This window comes from Mercenaria mercenaria, chromosome 13 (assembly GCF_021730395.1).
Source record: "Mercenaria mercenaria strain notata chromosome 13, MADL_Memer_1, whole genome shotgun sequence".
Classification (NCBI taxonomy): domain Eukaryota; kingdom Metazoa; phylum Mollusca; class Bivalvia; order Venerida; family Veneridae; genus Mercenaria; species Mercenaria mercenaria.
Genome location: NC_069373.1, coordinates 79994730 through 80010588, shown reverse-complemented (window position 1 = coordinate 80010588; position 15859 = coordinate 79994730). Strand labels below are relative to the sequence as shown.

Here is a 15859-nt window from a genome sequence, read left to right as displayed (position 1 = left end):
TGTCTTAAAGGTCCATTACTAAGGGAAAGTGAGTTGGCAATTTTTTTCATAGCCAGTGCATAGACTTCTGCAAGACACTAAATAATGAAGATTGGCAGGTCAAAATTTACAGAAGGTCTTTGGAACTCAAAGAAATGTATGTGTATTATGTTGAAATTTCAATGAATCGACAGAATGACCCCCCCAGGTCTTTTTAACTTTCTTCATACTTCATAGAAAAATAATTGTACATATACTGCGATTTATTTTGAATTTCTACATACCAACTTTCATTTTCCAATAAAATGAAATAGTTTCCGTGCTTTTTAAAAGAAATTAAAATGTTCACTTTCCTTAGTATTGGACCTTTAAGCACTCTTATTCAGTAAAACGACCGAAAGCTCGCCAATTAATCCATGGTTGACAGATGCAGTGGAACGTAAGAAACCAATCTTGGGTATCTGACAATGAATACAAAATGGACTATATCTCAAATGTGTGTGAAACTACAAAATAAGCAAACAGCAAAATCTGTAAGTACATTTTCTTGTGATGTACATGTATATGAGCCGTGCCATGGGAAAACCAACATAGTGGGTGTGCGACCAGCATGGATCCAGACCAGCCTGCGCATCCGCGCAGTCTGGTCAGGATCCATGCTGTTCGCTAACAGTTTCTCCAATTCCAATAGGCTTTAAAAGCGAACAGCATGGAGCCTGACCAGACTGCGTGGATGCGCAGGCTGGTCTGGATCCATGCTGGTCGCACACCCACTATGTTGGTTTTCCCATGGCACGGCTCATATGAACATTATGTTTAGCACACACTGATCAGATAAATTAAAGAATAGCATGTCAATGAGGTAAAAAATGTCAATCATAAAATATATAAAAATAGATTTAACAGAGTTGTAATGCAAAAATGGGGAGTACAAAAAGCTGGTAAATTGAAAGTGGTATGGAAAAGCATTTGCACTGATGTCTCATATTCACCCTGTCTATGTATTGTACTACACATATCACATTCCAAATGTTATTTTGTAGTAGATGCAGACACAGAACCTCAAATAAAGCACAGGAATTGATTTCTAACTCCTTTAAATAACCAAATATTATTTTACAATTTTCAGTTTTATTAATTTTTTGTTTATATCAATAACTGAAATTTTTAGGGATTTTCTTTGCTTGTGTTCACAGAGAATGACAACACTTGTCTCAGGTACATACATGCATAGCTACCTATTAGGTTACTTCCCTTGCACTGTCATAATTGAGTAGAAAATGAAAATAACTTACGACATATCATGATATATGTTTTCACAACAAAAACAAATATGATATATTCATCTGCTTTTGATTTCCATTTGTTTCACAGCTTCATGATTTTGTCAGCTAATTTACTTGAAAAATGAACTTTTAGTAATTTAATACTGGTAAAATAGTGAAATATCACTCCGTATTTTACAGTCCAGCATAATGTCATATTATGAACCGGTATCATAATACATCAAATGCAGGATTAATAAAGTCATAATTATATGGACCTGTATTACATATGCGTAATAGATGTACATTATATTACCATATTCAAAAGATTAAAGCTTCTCATTCAATGGTAGCGTAAAAGTTTTCAAAATATTCAACAACATGAGAAATAACATAAATGATAATCTGATAACTGGAGTCAAATACTCATGAAAAATGTTGATTTTGTTTGATTACAACTGCAAGGCTTTTCAGTCTTTCAAAATACAGATTTTAAATACAAAAATAAAACATGCTTATATATAATTCAATGTTTTCTATACCTTATTCTAGAAATTTCATTTTCTATATTCATCAGTCATGCCTTTTTGACAAAAAAATTCATACAATTAAATGTTGTGCTCAGTTCTTCATTACAGGTTAAACATAAAACAAAACTGTGTATCTTTTTTTATCTAGATGAAAAAATGGGTAAGCCAGCAAAAGCAGAATGAAAAAGCTTCAAAATTACGTTTTCTATAAGAAACTAGCTTGTTTTTGATTATGATATAATGAGGGGTGAATGGAAAACTGTCATAACTCAATGAGTTCAAAGAACAACAAGTTAAAACATTTTTCTGTTCAACTTTCGATAAATGACATTATGCCTTAAAGAAATATGAAGACAAACATGTTCTGCTAAATAAAAAATGAGGTCAAACAGATAAAATGTCAGGGAGTGTGGACAGGGGGTGGGTGTATACCATTCTTAATTCTTAAGACCAGAATCTCACTTAAATGTAATCAAATTGAAATACAAATAATGCTAAAATTATGCCATATACAGATGTATTTTATATTTATGAAATAACTTGTTCGAAGCTTTGGTTTGAAGTGAGGCAAACATTAACACAACAATTTTTGATGCTGAATCAATACAAAAATTACTGTGAAAACATTTCATTTCATTAGTACAAAACTTTGTAGTTCTGCCCAAAACTGCCATTTTGTATGGATATGAATTTGCAGATTTTAAATTATCATGACAAATGAATGGGCACCTAACTTCTTTGCTGGGATTTAATTTTGTGGCTGAACACAACATAGAATCAATGAAATTTATTCCCGCATAAAGATTAATAATTTCACAGTTAACCTAAAGCTTGCATGACCATCTATATAAATTAGAGCCAAACTACAAACTTTCAACAGGAGGAAAGCTTTTCAAGCATAAAAAAGTGTATCACCTTTTACACAGACGTCAGAATAAAAAGAATACTATAACAAGGGAAACAAATAACTGCTTTACATCTGGCAAACTTTCACACTTTTTCTTATATGCTGGCATAAAAAATGTCAGTTTTATAAATGAGTATCCGTACTGCTGCGACAGTCTCCACTGCGGAATGATGATAACTACGCTGATGATAATCATGACGCTGATGGTTTGAATGACAGAAATATAAACACAGTGGGTGGGGTATGCTTTTTTTCAAAGTTTGCTACAGTTGATTATTATTCCATAACTTGCATTGCTTCAGTGTCCTGCCCTGGTTGAAATGACATGACTTCCTCATACACTAACTCTGAAAATGAAATAATTGTTGTATAGTGAAACAAATGTTTAGAAACAAATTCCTTCTTACAAAGTACAGCTGCCATTGTTCAGCATCTCAAAATGTAAATACATAAAAACCTGCTTAAGCAGTCACCTCTATTAAGCAACAAACCTGTCTTAAGCAGCAAGTGTCTCATTTCCCAAAGTGTTCATTCGTTCTATAAATTACCTGCATTAAGCAGCCACTTTTTCCCAATCCCTTGGCTGGCTACTTAAGACAGGTTTTACTGTATATCATAACACATCAATTTCGAAATTACAATTTCTATCTGAAATGTTTTAGATGTTCTGATCACACTGTAATTATGTAAATCACTAGGGTGTTCACTATCCAGTCCAGAGGTTTCAAGTTCTATCCCAGCCAGACTCCACATTTTATGTAAAGTGAGGAGTGCTATAGAGCAGTTTCATATTGTTATCCCCCTTACATGCTCTTCACTAATGAACAACAGGTAAGCAGTTCACATGCAAGTAAAAAGGGCAGGTGGCAATATCCTGTGTCTTAGCAGGTAAAGAAAATTGCTAATGATATATATGACCCGTCAAACAGACCAGTAACACTGGCCAATGAGAAAATGCCTTAGTCTTTACTTCATTATTTTGTTGCTAAGCTGCAAGCTTCTATAAATAAGTAAACTGTATAGTTTTCGATGAAACAGTATTCTTTAAGCCAATCTACACAGCCTGTGCATATGTTGGCAAATAATGGACCTATCATGGCACTCATTTGCTAGCCTGATCTTGACTATTTGATTATGAATAATATAGTAGATGCTAAAGGATTTTTCTATTTTTAACTCTAGGAAGGGTCAAGCAGAGCCACTTCAACAAAATTGAGACAGGACCTGAAAAAAGATGCCACGTTTGGTCAGATGATGCATCAAGATAAATATTTTTAAAGACTTTTTTTCTATTATTGGTAACTACTAAAAGGGGCCATGTAAACCACTACAACACTTGATATAGGCTCTTACAAGGATATGACAGACCAAGTTTCATAAAGATAAATCCTGCAGTTCATAAGAAAAAGATATTTTTTTCTAGTTTTTCTAGTTCTAGGTATGGCGGCCAGTATTAATGGGCCAAGGATTGCCACTTGAACAAATTCAAGAGAGGATTGTTTAAAGGTCCAATACTAAGATAAGTGAACATTTTAATTTCTTTTAAAAAGCATGGAAACTATTTCATTTTATTGGAAAATGAAAGCTGGTATGTAGAAATTCGAAATAAATCGCAGTATATGTACAATTATTTTTCTATGAAGTATGAAGAAAGTTAAAAAGACCTGGGGGGTCATTCTGTCAATTCATTGAAATTTCAACATAAAACACATACATTTCTTTGAGTTCCAAAGACCTTCTGTAAATTTTGACCTGCCAATCTTCATTATTTAGTGTCTTGCAGAAGTCTATGCACTGGCTATGAAAAAAATTGCCTACTCACTTTCCCTTAGTAATGGACCTTTAAGAAAGCTAAGTCTCTGAATAAAATCATAAAATCTCTGTCAAACTTCCAGTCATAACATAAAATAAATCTTACCTATTTTAAACTGTACATTGAACAGGTCCTTCAATTATATCATCATGGTATTTTTCCAGTATGATATCATTGCAATACCTTTATTGCATCAAAAGACATGTCACTACATATGGCATGCATTTATCAAATACATATAGGAAATACTTAAATGCACCTCTGAACAAAAAGGTGACTCCAGGACTAAAAACAGTTACCCGACCTATTTTTTGCTGAAATAAACAACTTTTATTCAAGGCATGCCATTGAGAATACCATGGAGTCAGTCCACTATCTACTGGGACTGGAACTGGGAACCTCCCAATTTAGGGAGTCGGACGCTCTACCTTTACACCACTGCACGATCAAATCAGTGTAACTGTTTTATAAGAAGAAAACAAGAGACCCCAAGAAGGGTAATGTTTTTCTCACAAAAAAATGAGATATGGTAGTATCAATAAAAGATAAAGCTGCATACTTCTCCATTCGGGTATACTATATTCCAAATCTTCAAAAGTTTGATCATATTTGCACGCGGTTGGCTCGTCAGTTGGATCAGCATACTGTTTGAGGTAAGGGTGTGCTAGAGCCTGCTCTGCAGTGATTCGTGTATCAGCATCTAAATCCAACATTCTCTCAAGTAAATCTATTGCTGTAAAACAAACACAATTATATAGTGCAATCTTTTTAACCGTCATCATGCTAAATTTCTATAATGAATTTGTCCATCTTTCAATTTGGACAGTACTATTAACTGTTAAAAGAAGATACTGACTGATCTTGATCATGATCTACACTACACCAGTCGCAAAGGCAGAATCAGTTGTGTCCAACATAATAAGGATTGATATAGTTATGTGGGGGGTGGGGGATTTGTTGCTTTAACTGAAACTGGTATTTCATTGGGATGTAATTTAGAATATAAAGTCTACAAAACAAATATTCATGATTTTTCTGTACTCTTAAGAACTGAATGTTTTTCCTTGTGCATTTACACAGGAACAAATCACACTGGAACTTCTTACAAATCTGTCTGTTTTCAATAAGTAACATAAAATCAAAACAAATGCAAGGATATCAATCTTTTCAACTTCTAAATAGATCAGCCAAAAAGACCCGCCCATGTTCAATTTTTAATCGCCTTCCAATAAAATTTTTAAAGATATAAGTAATCAGTAATTCCGTGAAATCCATGAAATATAGTCCCCAAGAAAAAATAATACAAAACTTTCAAGGAGTCTAGAACTTTCATGAATTTGCAACCTGTAAGGTTCAAATTAAAAAAGCTTAGAAATACAATTAAATTAAAGCTTTGTCCTACTTTGTGTGTGACTTCAGACATTTTGTTTTGTCAAATGGTCATGGAAAACATTAACCATTCTATGGATCAAACTTGTGACCTTTCATAGCAATGTGTTTTACCTGCTGAGATACCTCAATATGCCAGAAAATGAATCAACCAATAAACTTACCATGGGGATTTGCACCTTGGAAAACTGTTCTAAAATCTTTCTTCTCCCATTTTGGTAACTGCTTGATGTAGTTTCTAGCCTAAAATTAAAGCATTAAAATTCAATTACAATAAAATCATCGATGTGTTACTTTTTTGTTGGGTTCATTATCACACAGATCCAGTTATAGGTCATAATGGTGACTTCCCAGCCTCTCATGGTGGAGAAGAACCCCAGGTGCCCCTCTCTGCATTATTTCAGACATCAGCCAGGTTCTGGGTAGAACCACTGACCTTCAGTAAGCCAGCTTTATGACTTCCTCACGTGAAAGAACATACACATACCTTAATATCCACCAATCTATATTTAGACTTCAATTTATCAATGTGTAAGAATATAAGCTTGGTAGCAAATGAAATATGCAACAACTATAAAACTACTTAAAACTGAGCAGTTTGTGTAAATTTGCTAATTGATTTTGTGTACCTTTTTCATTTCAAATTGTCACCAAAATGGTAACAGTATGTCTGTTTCTACACACAAAAAAGGTACAGCGATGACAGATTTAGATCATTAGAAGGCATGTGTCAGTAATGTAACTTTTTGTGAAAAATCTTAATCTAAATACATAGCACAGCAAATAACATCTATATATGATGAAAAATATAAGATGAAAATTTTGTCAAAAATACATTAGACAAACAGAAAACTTAAGACCTACATTACAGTAGATGATAAACAGGAGCTGTTAGAGGGGACAGCATGCTGGACTATTCTAGTGCTGGACAGAGAAACAGCGCAGTAGAGCCATGCCATTAAGTAAATATTTTAGATGTGAATCAATTCCATTCAGTAATGAAGAGTGGAAGAGCATCAAAACTTTACCTAATTTGTAAGTATTAAGGGGCATAATTCATTAAATATTTCTGTCAGTGTTCTGACCCTTATTTCTTATAATGTTGGTAATGGTGTAGAACAGGTATTTCCAGTTTGAAGCAAATCCATTTAATAATAACAAAGACAGCATGAAACTTTACCCTGAATTCTTAGTAAAACAAGAGCTCTCGGAGGACTACAATGCACAACTAATCATAAAGCCTTGTCACTTAAAGTTAAAATAATGAAGATATACACATAAGCAAGAGCAAGTGGACCAAAGAGCTTTCCACTATTACCATGCTTCATAAGATTACAAATTACATGTACATACAAAACAAGAGCTGTCACTAATGGTGACAAATGCCCCCGCAGCACTTTGACCTTTGACCTGGTGACTTTGACCTTTGACCTGGTGACCACAAAGTCAGAAGGGGTGTTGCACTCAGTAAGTACTATCAGCATGTGAAGTTTGAAGGTCCTGGGTGCAGTGGTCCGCGAGTTAAGTGCCTTCATGCAAAAAGTTAATGTTGTGATGAACGAACAAACTAATGAACTAACGAACGAATGGACGGAAAGTTGAAAACTAATATGCCTCCCTTCGGGGGCATAAAAAAAACATTGCCAAGTCAAACAGAAAATATTGCATCATAACAATATAGAGTTACAGGACCTGTATATTGCATGGCATATCATCACTGTGAACAACTGTGTTAAGTTTCAATCCATTCTAACTAGTGGTCATTGAGATACAAGTCCAGAATAGGGCATAATCTCAGTAATAAAACAAAAAGGTTTTTAGAGTTATAGAACCTGGGCACGGCATGTCAGATTTTAAAAGCAATGGCAACGTAAGGTTTTTTGCATGCATCTTTTGTGAGATAACTCAATAATCTATACCACTGAGCATGAAAACAGGATGTGTCTCCTATATATCTGCAATATGTGACCTTGTGTGTCTAGTTTTCAAGTCACATCAACATAAATTTTGAACATCTGGCACTTCCCTGCTTTTTCATGGTAAAGAATTACTGAAGATGCCCCTCTGAACACTATTTTAGGCATGGGCCAGAAATTGGGTAGAACCAATTACCTTCGATCAATCAGCTGGAAGCTACCTCACCTGAAAGTATTCCACATTCCAAAGGAGGTATTGTACCCATAGAGGCGAGAAATAAGTGATTTGAAGTAGGTGACCTTATCAGCTAAGATGCTAAGTCCTCCTCTGGCCTTGACCATACTAACACCTTTAGACATAACTGCTTGTTAAGATTGTGCTTATCAAAATTTAAATCACTGTGAGCAAAACAGCATAGTATTCTGTGAGGTTTTAAATCAGACAGACAATGTTCAGGTTGTATGGTGGGTGACTTTCTAGCATTTGACAGTAGAGGATAACCCCATGTGCCCTTCAAGGCATTATATCAGGCACAGACCAGCACCTTGGTTGAACCACAAGCCTTATCCAAGCCTGCCAGATAACTCACATAACCCAAGGCTGGGCTTGAACCTACTGCGGTGAGGGGGAAATTATTTGCAGAAAGCAACCTTTATCAGTCAGCAAAAAACACCCCTTGCAAAGCAGAACAGAAGCTAAGGCTGTCCAAATAAACACACTGTGCAAATTCTATACAGTACCTCTTCACTACTGATCTTACTGAGCAGTTTCTCACTGGGCGACCCAACTAAGGACAATATTTTGGTTAGCTGATCTATATCTGTTACATGTTAAGGTGAAAACAATGGTTATCACATATAAAGTGAAGTTATAGCAATACATAGTAGACATCCACTGTAAATAATGCAATCTTTATTAGCAGACAACAGTTATGTAATAATTAAATATGGGAGTTTACAATGAAGAAGAATTGCAATATTTTTCCCATTGACCTGAGAATGGGGCCTGGACCTTTATAACCATAAAACATCAAAGTTGGGTATTGTTAAGAATGGTTGAGAATTTTACATTTAAGGAAGAAACTGGTCAGTAATATGTTCAGTCTTTGTGTTTCAAATGCTTCCTTTTTTTAATGGGACTTTTAGTTTTGAAATTGGGGACAAGGATTTACTGTTTACAAATGGGATTGGGGATGAACTTTGGTCCAAATCAATCTGAAAAAAAATAACACTGACTTGCTTACATTGAGAATATTTGTCTTGTTGATAATTATTTCTTTCACATTTAAATTTCCTGAATGAAGACACTGCTCTGTATTAAACACCCTGGGCTGAGAATATTATGAACTTGTAACAATAAGTGAAAACTAATATTTCAATAACCAGTATAGGATTGCTATTTAATAATTAAGTTGTGCATCTGCGATTTTGTTACGGACTTTATTTAGCCAGAGCACAGTTATTACCCTTGACTTACATCAATTGCTATTTTAAACTGGATGGTTTTCACACTAGCTAGTGATCATGTAAACTTACAATTTGTTTTCTTTGTCATCAGGTAAAATAATAATTAAAGCTCTATCTCAACTTTAGAAACAGAAAAACGTTTGAGAAATTTTGTGTCCTAATATTGAAGGATGAAAGAAAAGTATATTCTTACAAATTTTGAGGGTGTCCCAAAACTTAGGATGTCCTAAAACTTTTGCTTTATGTTATTAATATGCTATAATATTACTGGTGATGAAATACAATATACACATTTCATGTAGTATAAATGAATTACACAGTGTCCGACATACAAGGAATACAAATGAATTGTGCATCATACAAGATATATTACAAAGAACTAATTCACAGTGTCTACTGGGCACACTAAAATTGTGATATATCAAATCTATTTTCACAAGATAAGTTTTCATTAATCAGTGTTAGGTATGTTCCTTAAGATTCTCTCAAGTCTCACTTATCTCTATTCTGAAATACGAAATACTAGAATGTATGCCTTTTTAAACTGAAAAAAGGAACTAAGAAAGAAAGATACAACATATATTTAAAAGGTCTAAGAAATTACTGACTACCTATCGAAGAGACTACATGCTATTGTAAGGAAATACTTAGTACAAGCATATTCAAAGCAGTAGTATATTTTTGCTATCAGAAATATTTAGATCAAGACAGAGCCTAACAAGCCCATTCATCTCTGTACGTGAAAGCAGACTACACTGAATAAAACAATATTTCATTATACATGCAATCAAAATTGGTACCTCGAATTACAAGGGACCAAGCCTATTACTCTGACATTGTTGGACTTTGACTGAAAGACTGTGGATTTTAGAGAAATATTTCTTCACTGATTCTTCTTAACAGTCCAAGAAAGTCAAATTTCAAATCTCTGTTATATTTTTTTCAGGTTCTGCAATTTTCCAGTTGCACTGATGTTACAACACTTTGCTATACATGCTAGCTGCCAACTTAGTATTGTTTGATATCAAAAATATAGTTTATTACCTATCAAAAACAGTTTCAAAAACTGAGAGGACATGAGAAACAAGAGGACCATGATGGTCCTGAATCGCTCACCTGTCCCCACATGAACTGGGTATGACGTCGTTTTTTCTATTATTTGACATAGTGACCTAGTTTTAGAGCTCATGTGAACTAGTTCTGAACTTGACCTAGATATCATCAAGATAAAAATTCTGACCAATTTTCGTGAAGATCCATTGAAAAATATGGCCTCTAGAGAGGTCACAAGGTTTTTCTATTATTTGAAATAATGAACTAGTTTTTGAAGGCATATGACCCAGTTTTGTATTTGACCTAGATATCATCAAGGAGAACATTCTCACCAAAGTTCATGAAGATCCATTGAAACATATGGCCTCTATAGAGGTCACAAGGTTTTTCTATGTTTAGACCTAGTGACCTAGTTTTTGACCGCAGTTGACCCAGTTTCAAACTTGACCTAGATATCATCAAGATGAACATTCAGACCAACTTTCATAAAGATCCCATGAAAAATATGGCCTCTAGAGAGGTCACAAGTTTTTTCTATTATTTGACCTACTGACCTAGTTTTTGATAACATGTGACCCAGTTTCAATCTTGACCTAGATATTATCAAGATGAACATTCTCACCAATTTTCATGCAGATCCCATGAAAAATCTGGCCTCTACAGAGGTCACAAGGTTTTTCTATTATCTGACCTACTGACCTAGTTTTTGACTACACGTAACCCAGTTTCGAACTTGACCTAGATATCATCAAGATGAACATTCTGACCAATTTTCATGCAGATCCCATGAAAAATATAACCTCTAGAGAGGTCACAAGGTTTTTCTATTATTTGACCTACTGACCTAGTTTTTGACCGCACGTGACCCAGTTTCAAAACAGACCTAGATATCATCAAGGTGAACATTCTCACCAATTTTCATGAAGATCCATTGAAAAATATGGCCTCTAGGGAGGTCACAAGGATTTTCTATTTTTATACCTACTGACCTAGTTTTGGAACGCAGTTGACCCAGTTTCGAACTTGACCTATATATCATCAAGATGAACATTCTGACCAATTTTCATGCAGATCCCATGAAATATATGGCCTCTACAGAGGTCACAAGGTTTTTCTATTATTTGACCTAGTGACCTAGTTTTTTAAGGCACGTGACCCAGTTTCGAACTTGACCTAGATATCATCAAGATGAACATTCTGACCAATTTTCATGCAGATCCCATGAAAAATATGACCTCTAGAGAGGTAACAAGGATTTTCTATTATTTGACCTACTGACCTAGTTTTTGACCGCAGTCGACCTAGTTTCAAACTTGACCTAGATATCATGAAGATAAACATTCTGACCAATTTTCATGCAGATCCCATGAAAAATACGGCCTCCACAGAGGTCACAAGGTTTTTCTATTATTTGACCTACTGACCTAGTTTTGGACCGGACGTGACCCAGTTTCGAACTTGACCTAGATATCATCAAGATGAACATTCTGACTAATTTTCATGCAGATCCCATGAAAAATATGACCTCTAGAGAGGTCACAAGGATTTTCTATTATTTGACCTACTGACCTAGTTTTTGATCGCAGTTGACCCAGTTTCGAACTTGACCTAGATATCATCAAGATGAACATTCTGATCAATTTTCATGAAGATCCATTGAAAAATCTGGCCTCTAGAGAGGTCACAAGGTTTTTCTATTTTTAGACCTACTGACCTAGATTTTGATCGCACATAACCCAGTTTCGAACTTGACCTAGATATCATCAAGGTGAACATTCTGACCAACTTTCATAAAAATCCCATGAAAAATGTGACCTCTAGAGTGGTCACAAGCAAAAAGTTTACGGACGCACGGACGCACGGACGACGGACGCTGCGCGATCACAAAAGCTCACCTTGTCACTTTGTGACAGGTGAGCTAAAAATGAATAAATACACATTCAACTAACAGTCATACCAATGGAGGCTAACTGCTTTGCTAAATTCTCTCATGTCATATAGTATTTAAGGAATCTTCTCAAGAAACTTGCATTTACAAATCAATTGCTGAAAACAAATATTGCCGTTATGACAGATTAAATATCACAAGCTATTTAGCTGCAACTTTGATAAGGTTACTATGTTTCCAAAATCATGTTACACTAAATTCAGAACATGCATTTAGATTGAAAGGATTTGAAATTTGCTTTGTCATGATCAGAGTTGAGATAATGTCAGGCCTGTCTAGTAAGGAGGCAATTTACATATTCTAGAAGGCTTCAAAGTGTCTTTGAGAAATACAGAATTTAAAGACAAGTGAGTTTGAGATTCTGCGTTCTGATGGTACTTTCATAAACTAACTTAAGCAATATTCTAGCTAAAGAAGCGGTAAGAATATTCTTTCTAAACTACTTTTGCCCCACTAGGCAACTGACTTGACCTTAACTGACGAGAAAAATTTATCCTAAAAGTACATGTGTTCTCTGAAGAAATAAACAAAAGCATGAAAAACTTAATTTGATCTATGTACTACAGACTTATTGTCTTTTTTGTTTATATATAATGTGCTTCTACAGGATCAACATAAGTAAACTGGAAGTGATGTATAAGCAAGAGAGTCATGGTATATATCGCTCACCCAAGTTTCACAGTTCAGAGGAGAAAATGTTTGAAGTTTTCCAGAGAGCCATTTAGAGAAAAAGCGATGTGCTCCTAGCAGTGGGGGTTAATGAAGAATCGGAATAATTTGAATTTTTAACCAAAAGTTCACCAGAGGATCATTTACTTGAAAATATTTTATAACCCGGCAAGTAAATTCTGCGAAGAAAAGTTATGAGGTTTTCTCTATAAACATATGAAAAAGTGACCACACCCTTTGGCGGTCAAGCTTTTTAGACAAATCTTATCACTTTAAATTTCTCTGTACAAAGTTACCCATGGAGCAGGTGTATGATATTATCTTAAAATCGGGCCAACAGTTTCTGACAAGAAGATTTTTTAAGAGTTCCTGATGAACATGTATCGAGAAAATTGGCAGCAATTTTTTTTTTTGATGAATCAGAATAATCTGAACAATCTTAGTGGAGGGTCATCCAAGGATCATTTGAATGAAAATATTTCAAAACTGGGCTAGCATTCATTGACAAGAAGATTTTTAGTGTCAATTACATACTTACAGGAAAAAGTTACCATATCTTCTGACAGACATGTTTTTGACTAACTGGAATAATTTGATCTATCTTAGTAGACAGTCTCCTAAAAATCAATTGTGTGAAATTATTCAGCATCAGTCTAGCAGTTTAGGAACAACTGTTGTTTCAAGATTTTTCTATTTTAGGTAATGGCAGTCCCTATGTGCAACCAAGCAGAATAGTCTGAACATATTTTGGGGAAAACAGTCCCAGGAACATCCCAGCTAAATTTCATCAACATCCACCAAACGGTTTCAGAGGAAATGTTGTTTGAAGGAGTGTGAATGATGGAAGGACAGATGATGGGACAGACGGTGTGTGATCACAATAACTCACCCCAAGCACTTTCTGCTCCAGTCAGCTAGAAATATAGCTACAAGATATCAGGATAAAAAGCAGTTAGGTGGAAATATTCTAAGTTTTAGCATAGTTAGTTTCAGCACATGTTTTTGACAGATCTACAAAAATAGAAACGTGTGTTTAGTTACATGTATTACCTCATTACTACTGATCTTTTCTAAAAGCTGATCAGAGGGTGTACCCACTAGAGACAGAATCCTAGTTAACTGATCTATATCTTGCTATTATTAAGGAAAAGTGCAATTCACACTTTTTAAAATTACTATTCTTGTTATTTTGAAACATGCTTTTTATTCTCATAAAATTTTCCAGCAAGTCCATGGTTACAAAACTATTCCCAAGCATACATTATTTTACATTGCTATTTGTGTAAGGTTGATTACCTATTTTGTGTTTTTAAGTGTGAACAGTAACTTATAGTTGCAATAAAAAACTATCAAACATTTCTATACAAGCAACAGGACATAAGTCATTAACTGTATTTATACCGCATATCTATCAATGTTTATCATTAAGTCTAATCATGGTCAGAAAGTGCTTTGCAAGAGAATTACATTATTTTTTTTAATATCTGACATGGGAGTAGTGTCATTATCTACAGACTAACTTCATTCGCTCGAACTCAGACAGTATCTACAGTCCAACTTTATTCGCTTGAGCGTGAATCGCTCCAACACTACCCTTTGTTTGAACTTTTCATCCAGTCACAGCAGAGTTCCTACAAAATACTTTTAGTTTTTCTTCTGATCACTCGAACACAACTGGCTGGGAATCTTAATACCTCTGCTCATATTTAGTATAATCTAGATCACACCTTTTCACTTGAACACTGTCATAGTCAACATAAAGGAGGGTAACAACTGTCTATATATACATGTAGTATTTGCTAACCAACTTAATTGTTGTATATATTAAAGATCAAATTTGACAATACTGCTACAATCATATTCAATGGCCAATGACTACTGAAACAGTATGTGAAATTCACATCAATTTTGAATAGAAACTGGCATGAGATGCATTATAAAATCAAGAACTGTCATCATGTTTTTCATTTTTTTATAGTAAATTTACATAAAACATTAATGACTGACAATCCTCCCATGAGTTTGATCCAATTAAAAACTGATTAACTATGGACGGCTTCAATTAATGAAATGTCAAATTTCTATTGACTTGTCCAATTTGAGCGATCAGGGTTGGACTGTATGTTAATTGTAGAATATACATCTGCAAAGTCTACATTTTGACAGCAAGCAAGACAAAATTTTCAAAGTTTAAATGTTTGTTTAGGGTATTAAAGCTGAAATGACAAAGTGATAAAGGATACGATCTGTGCCTGGGAATAACGGTCTTCCAGTTAACATTTCTGCCATTATACAGCCCACTGACCATACATCCACTGAAAACATATACATCAACAAAGATGAAAGCAAAAATAATGCAACATTTTTTGTTTACATTATGCACATTAACAAATTAAATCTGATCTGTAGATAAGACTAAATACTTGCTCCACATCACTTTTGTGACTCCATCCATTATTCAATTGTTATACAGTCAAAAGTCGGTTATATTAGGGTTGTCTCAAAAAAAAATGTATCAAAGTTTCAGTTTTGATCTGAAAGTTACTGCAAATAATGAATAAATATATTTTGTTTTCTAAAATGTGGGAGATTAACTTTCAGGACTATGCAAAACATGAATTTTTTTTTTCCCTCTCACGCTCTTTTTTGACATGACAAAAACTTAATACAAATGTAATTTGCTTGATACAAAAATAGACAATTACTGATAATTTGAAATACCTGTTTGATTATAATGCATCCAGTTCAGCATGATTTCTGGAGCTCTGTACCATCTTGTCGCAACATATCCAGTCATCTGGTCATCTGTGTGACGTGCTAAACCAAAGTCCAGAATCTGTCCAAAAAAAAAAAAAATTATGAATACTTGAACTTCTAAAATAATAGCTGCTTTGAGCTACCATCAATACTGGATTTGTATGTA

The 15859-nt window shown here is 34.4% G+C and overlaps 1 protein-coding gene across 2 annotated transcripts in view; it reads right to left on the bottom strand.

The window, feature by feature from the left end:
- Positions 1–733: 733 nt before the first annotated feature.
- Positions 734–15859, bottom strand: part of LOC123529465 (mitogen-activated protein kinase 14-like) — a 45566-nt gene continuing 30440 nt past the window's right edge. Inside the window, exons 7-12 of one of the 2 annotated variants that reach the window (XM_045309805.2) lie at positions 15658–15772; positions 15180–15251; positions 13987–14066; positions 6048–6126; positions 5054–5227; positions 734–3028 (exon numbers count right to left, since the gene is read on the bottom strand). In XM_045309805.2, the coding sequence (XP_045165740.1) occupies positions 2958–3028; positions 5054–5227; positions 6048–6126; positions 13987–14066; positions 15180–15251; positions 15658–15772 (591 nt within the window). In that variant the 3' untranslated portion in view covers positions 734–2957. Of the gene's footprint in view, positions 3029–5053; positions 5228–6047; positions 6127–8540; positions 8621–13986; positions 14067–15179; positions 15252–15657; positions 15773–15859 lie in introns of both variants that reach the window. The other variant, XM_045309804.2, reaches the window with a different exon arrangement.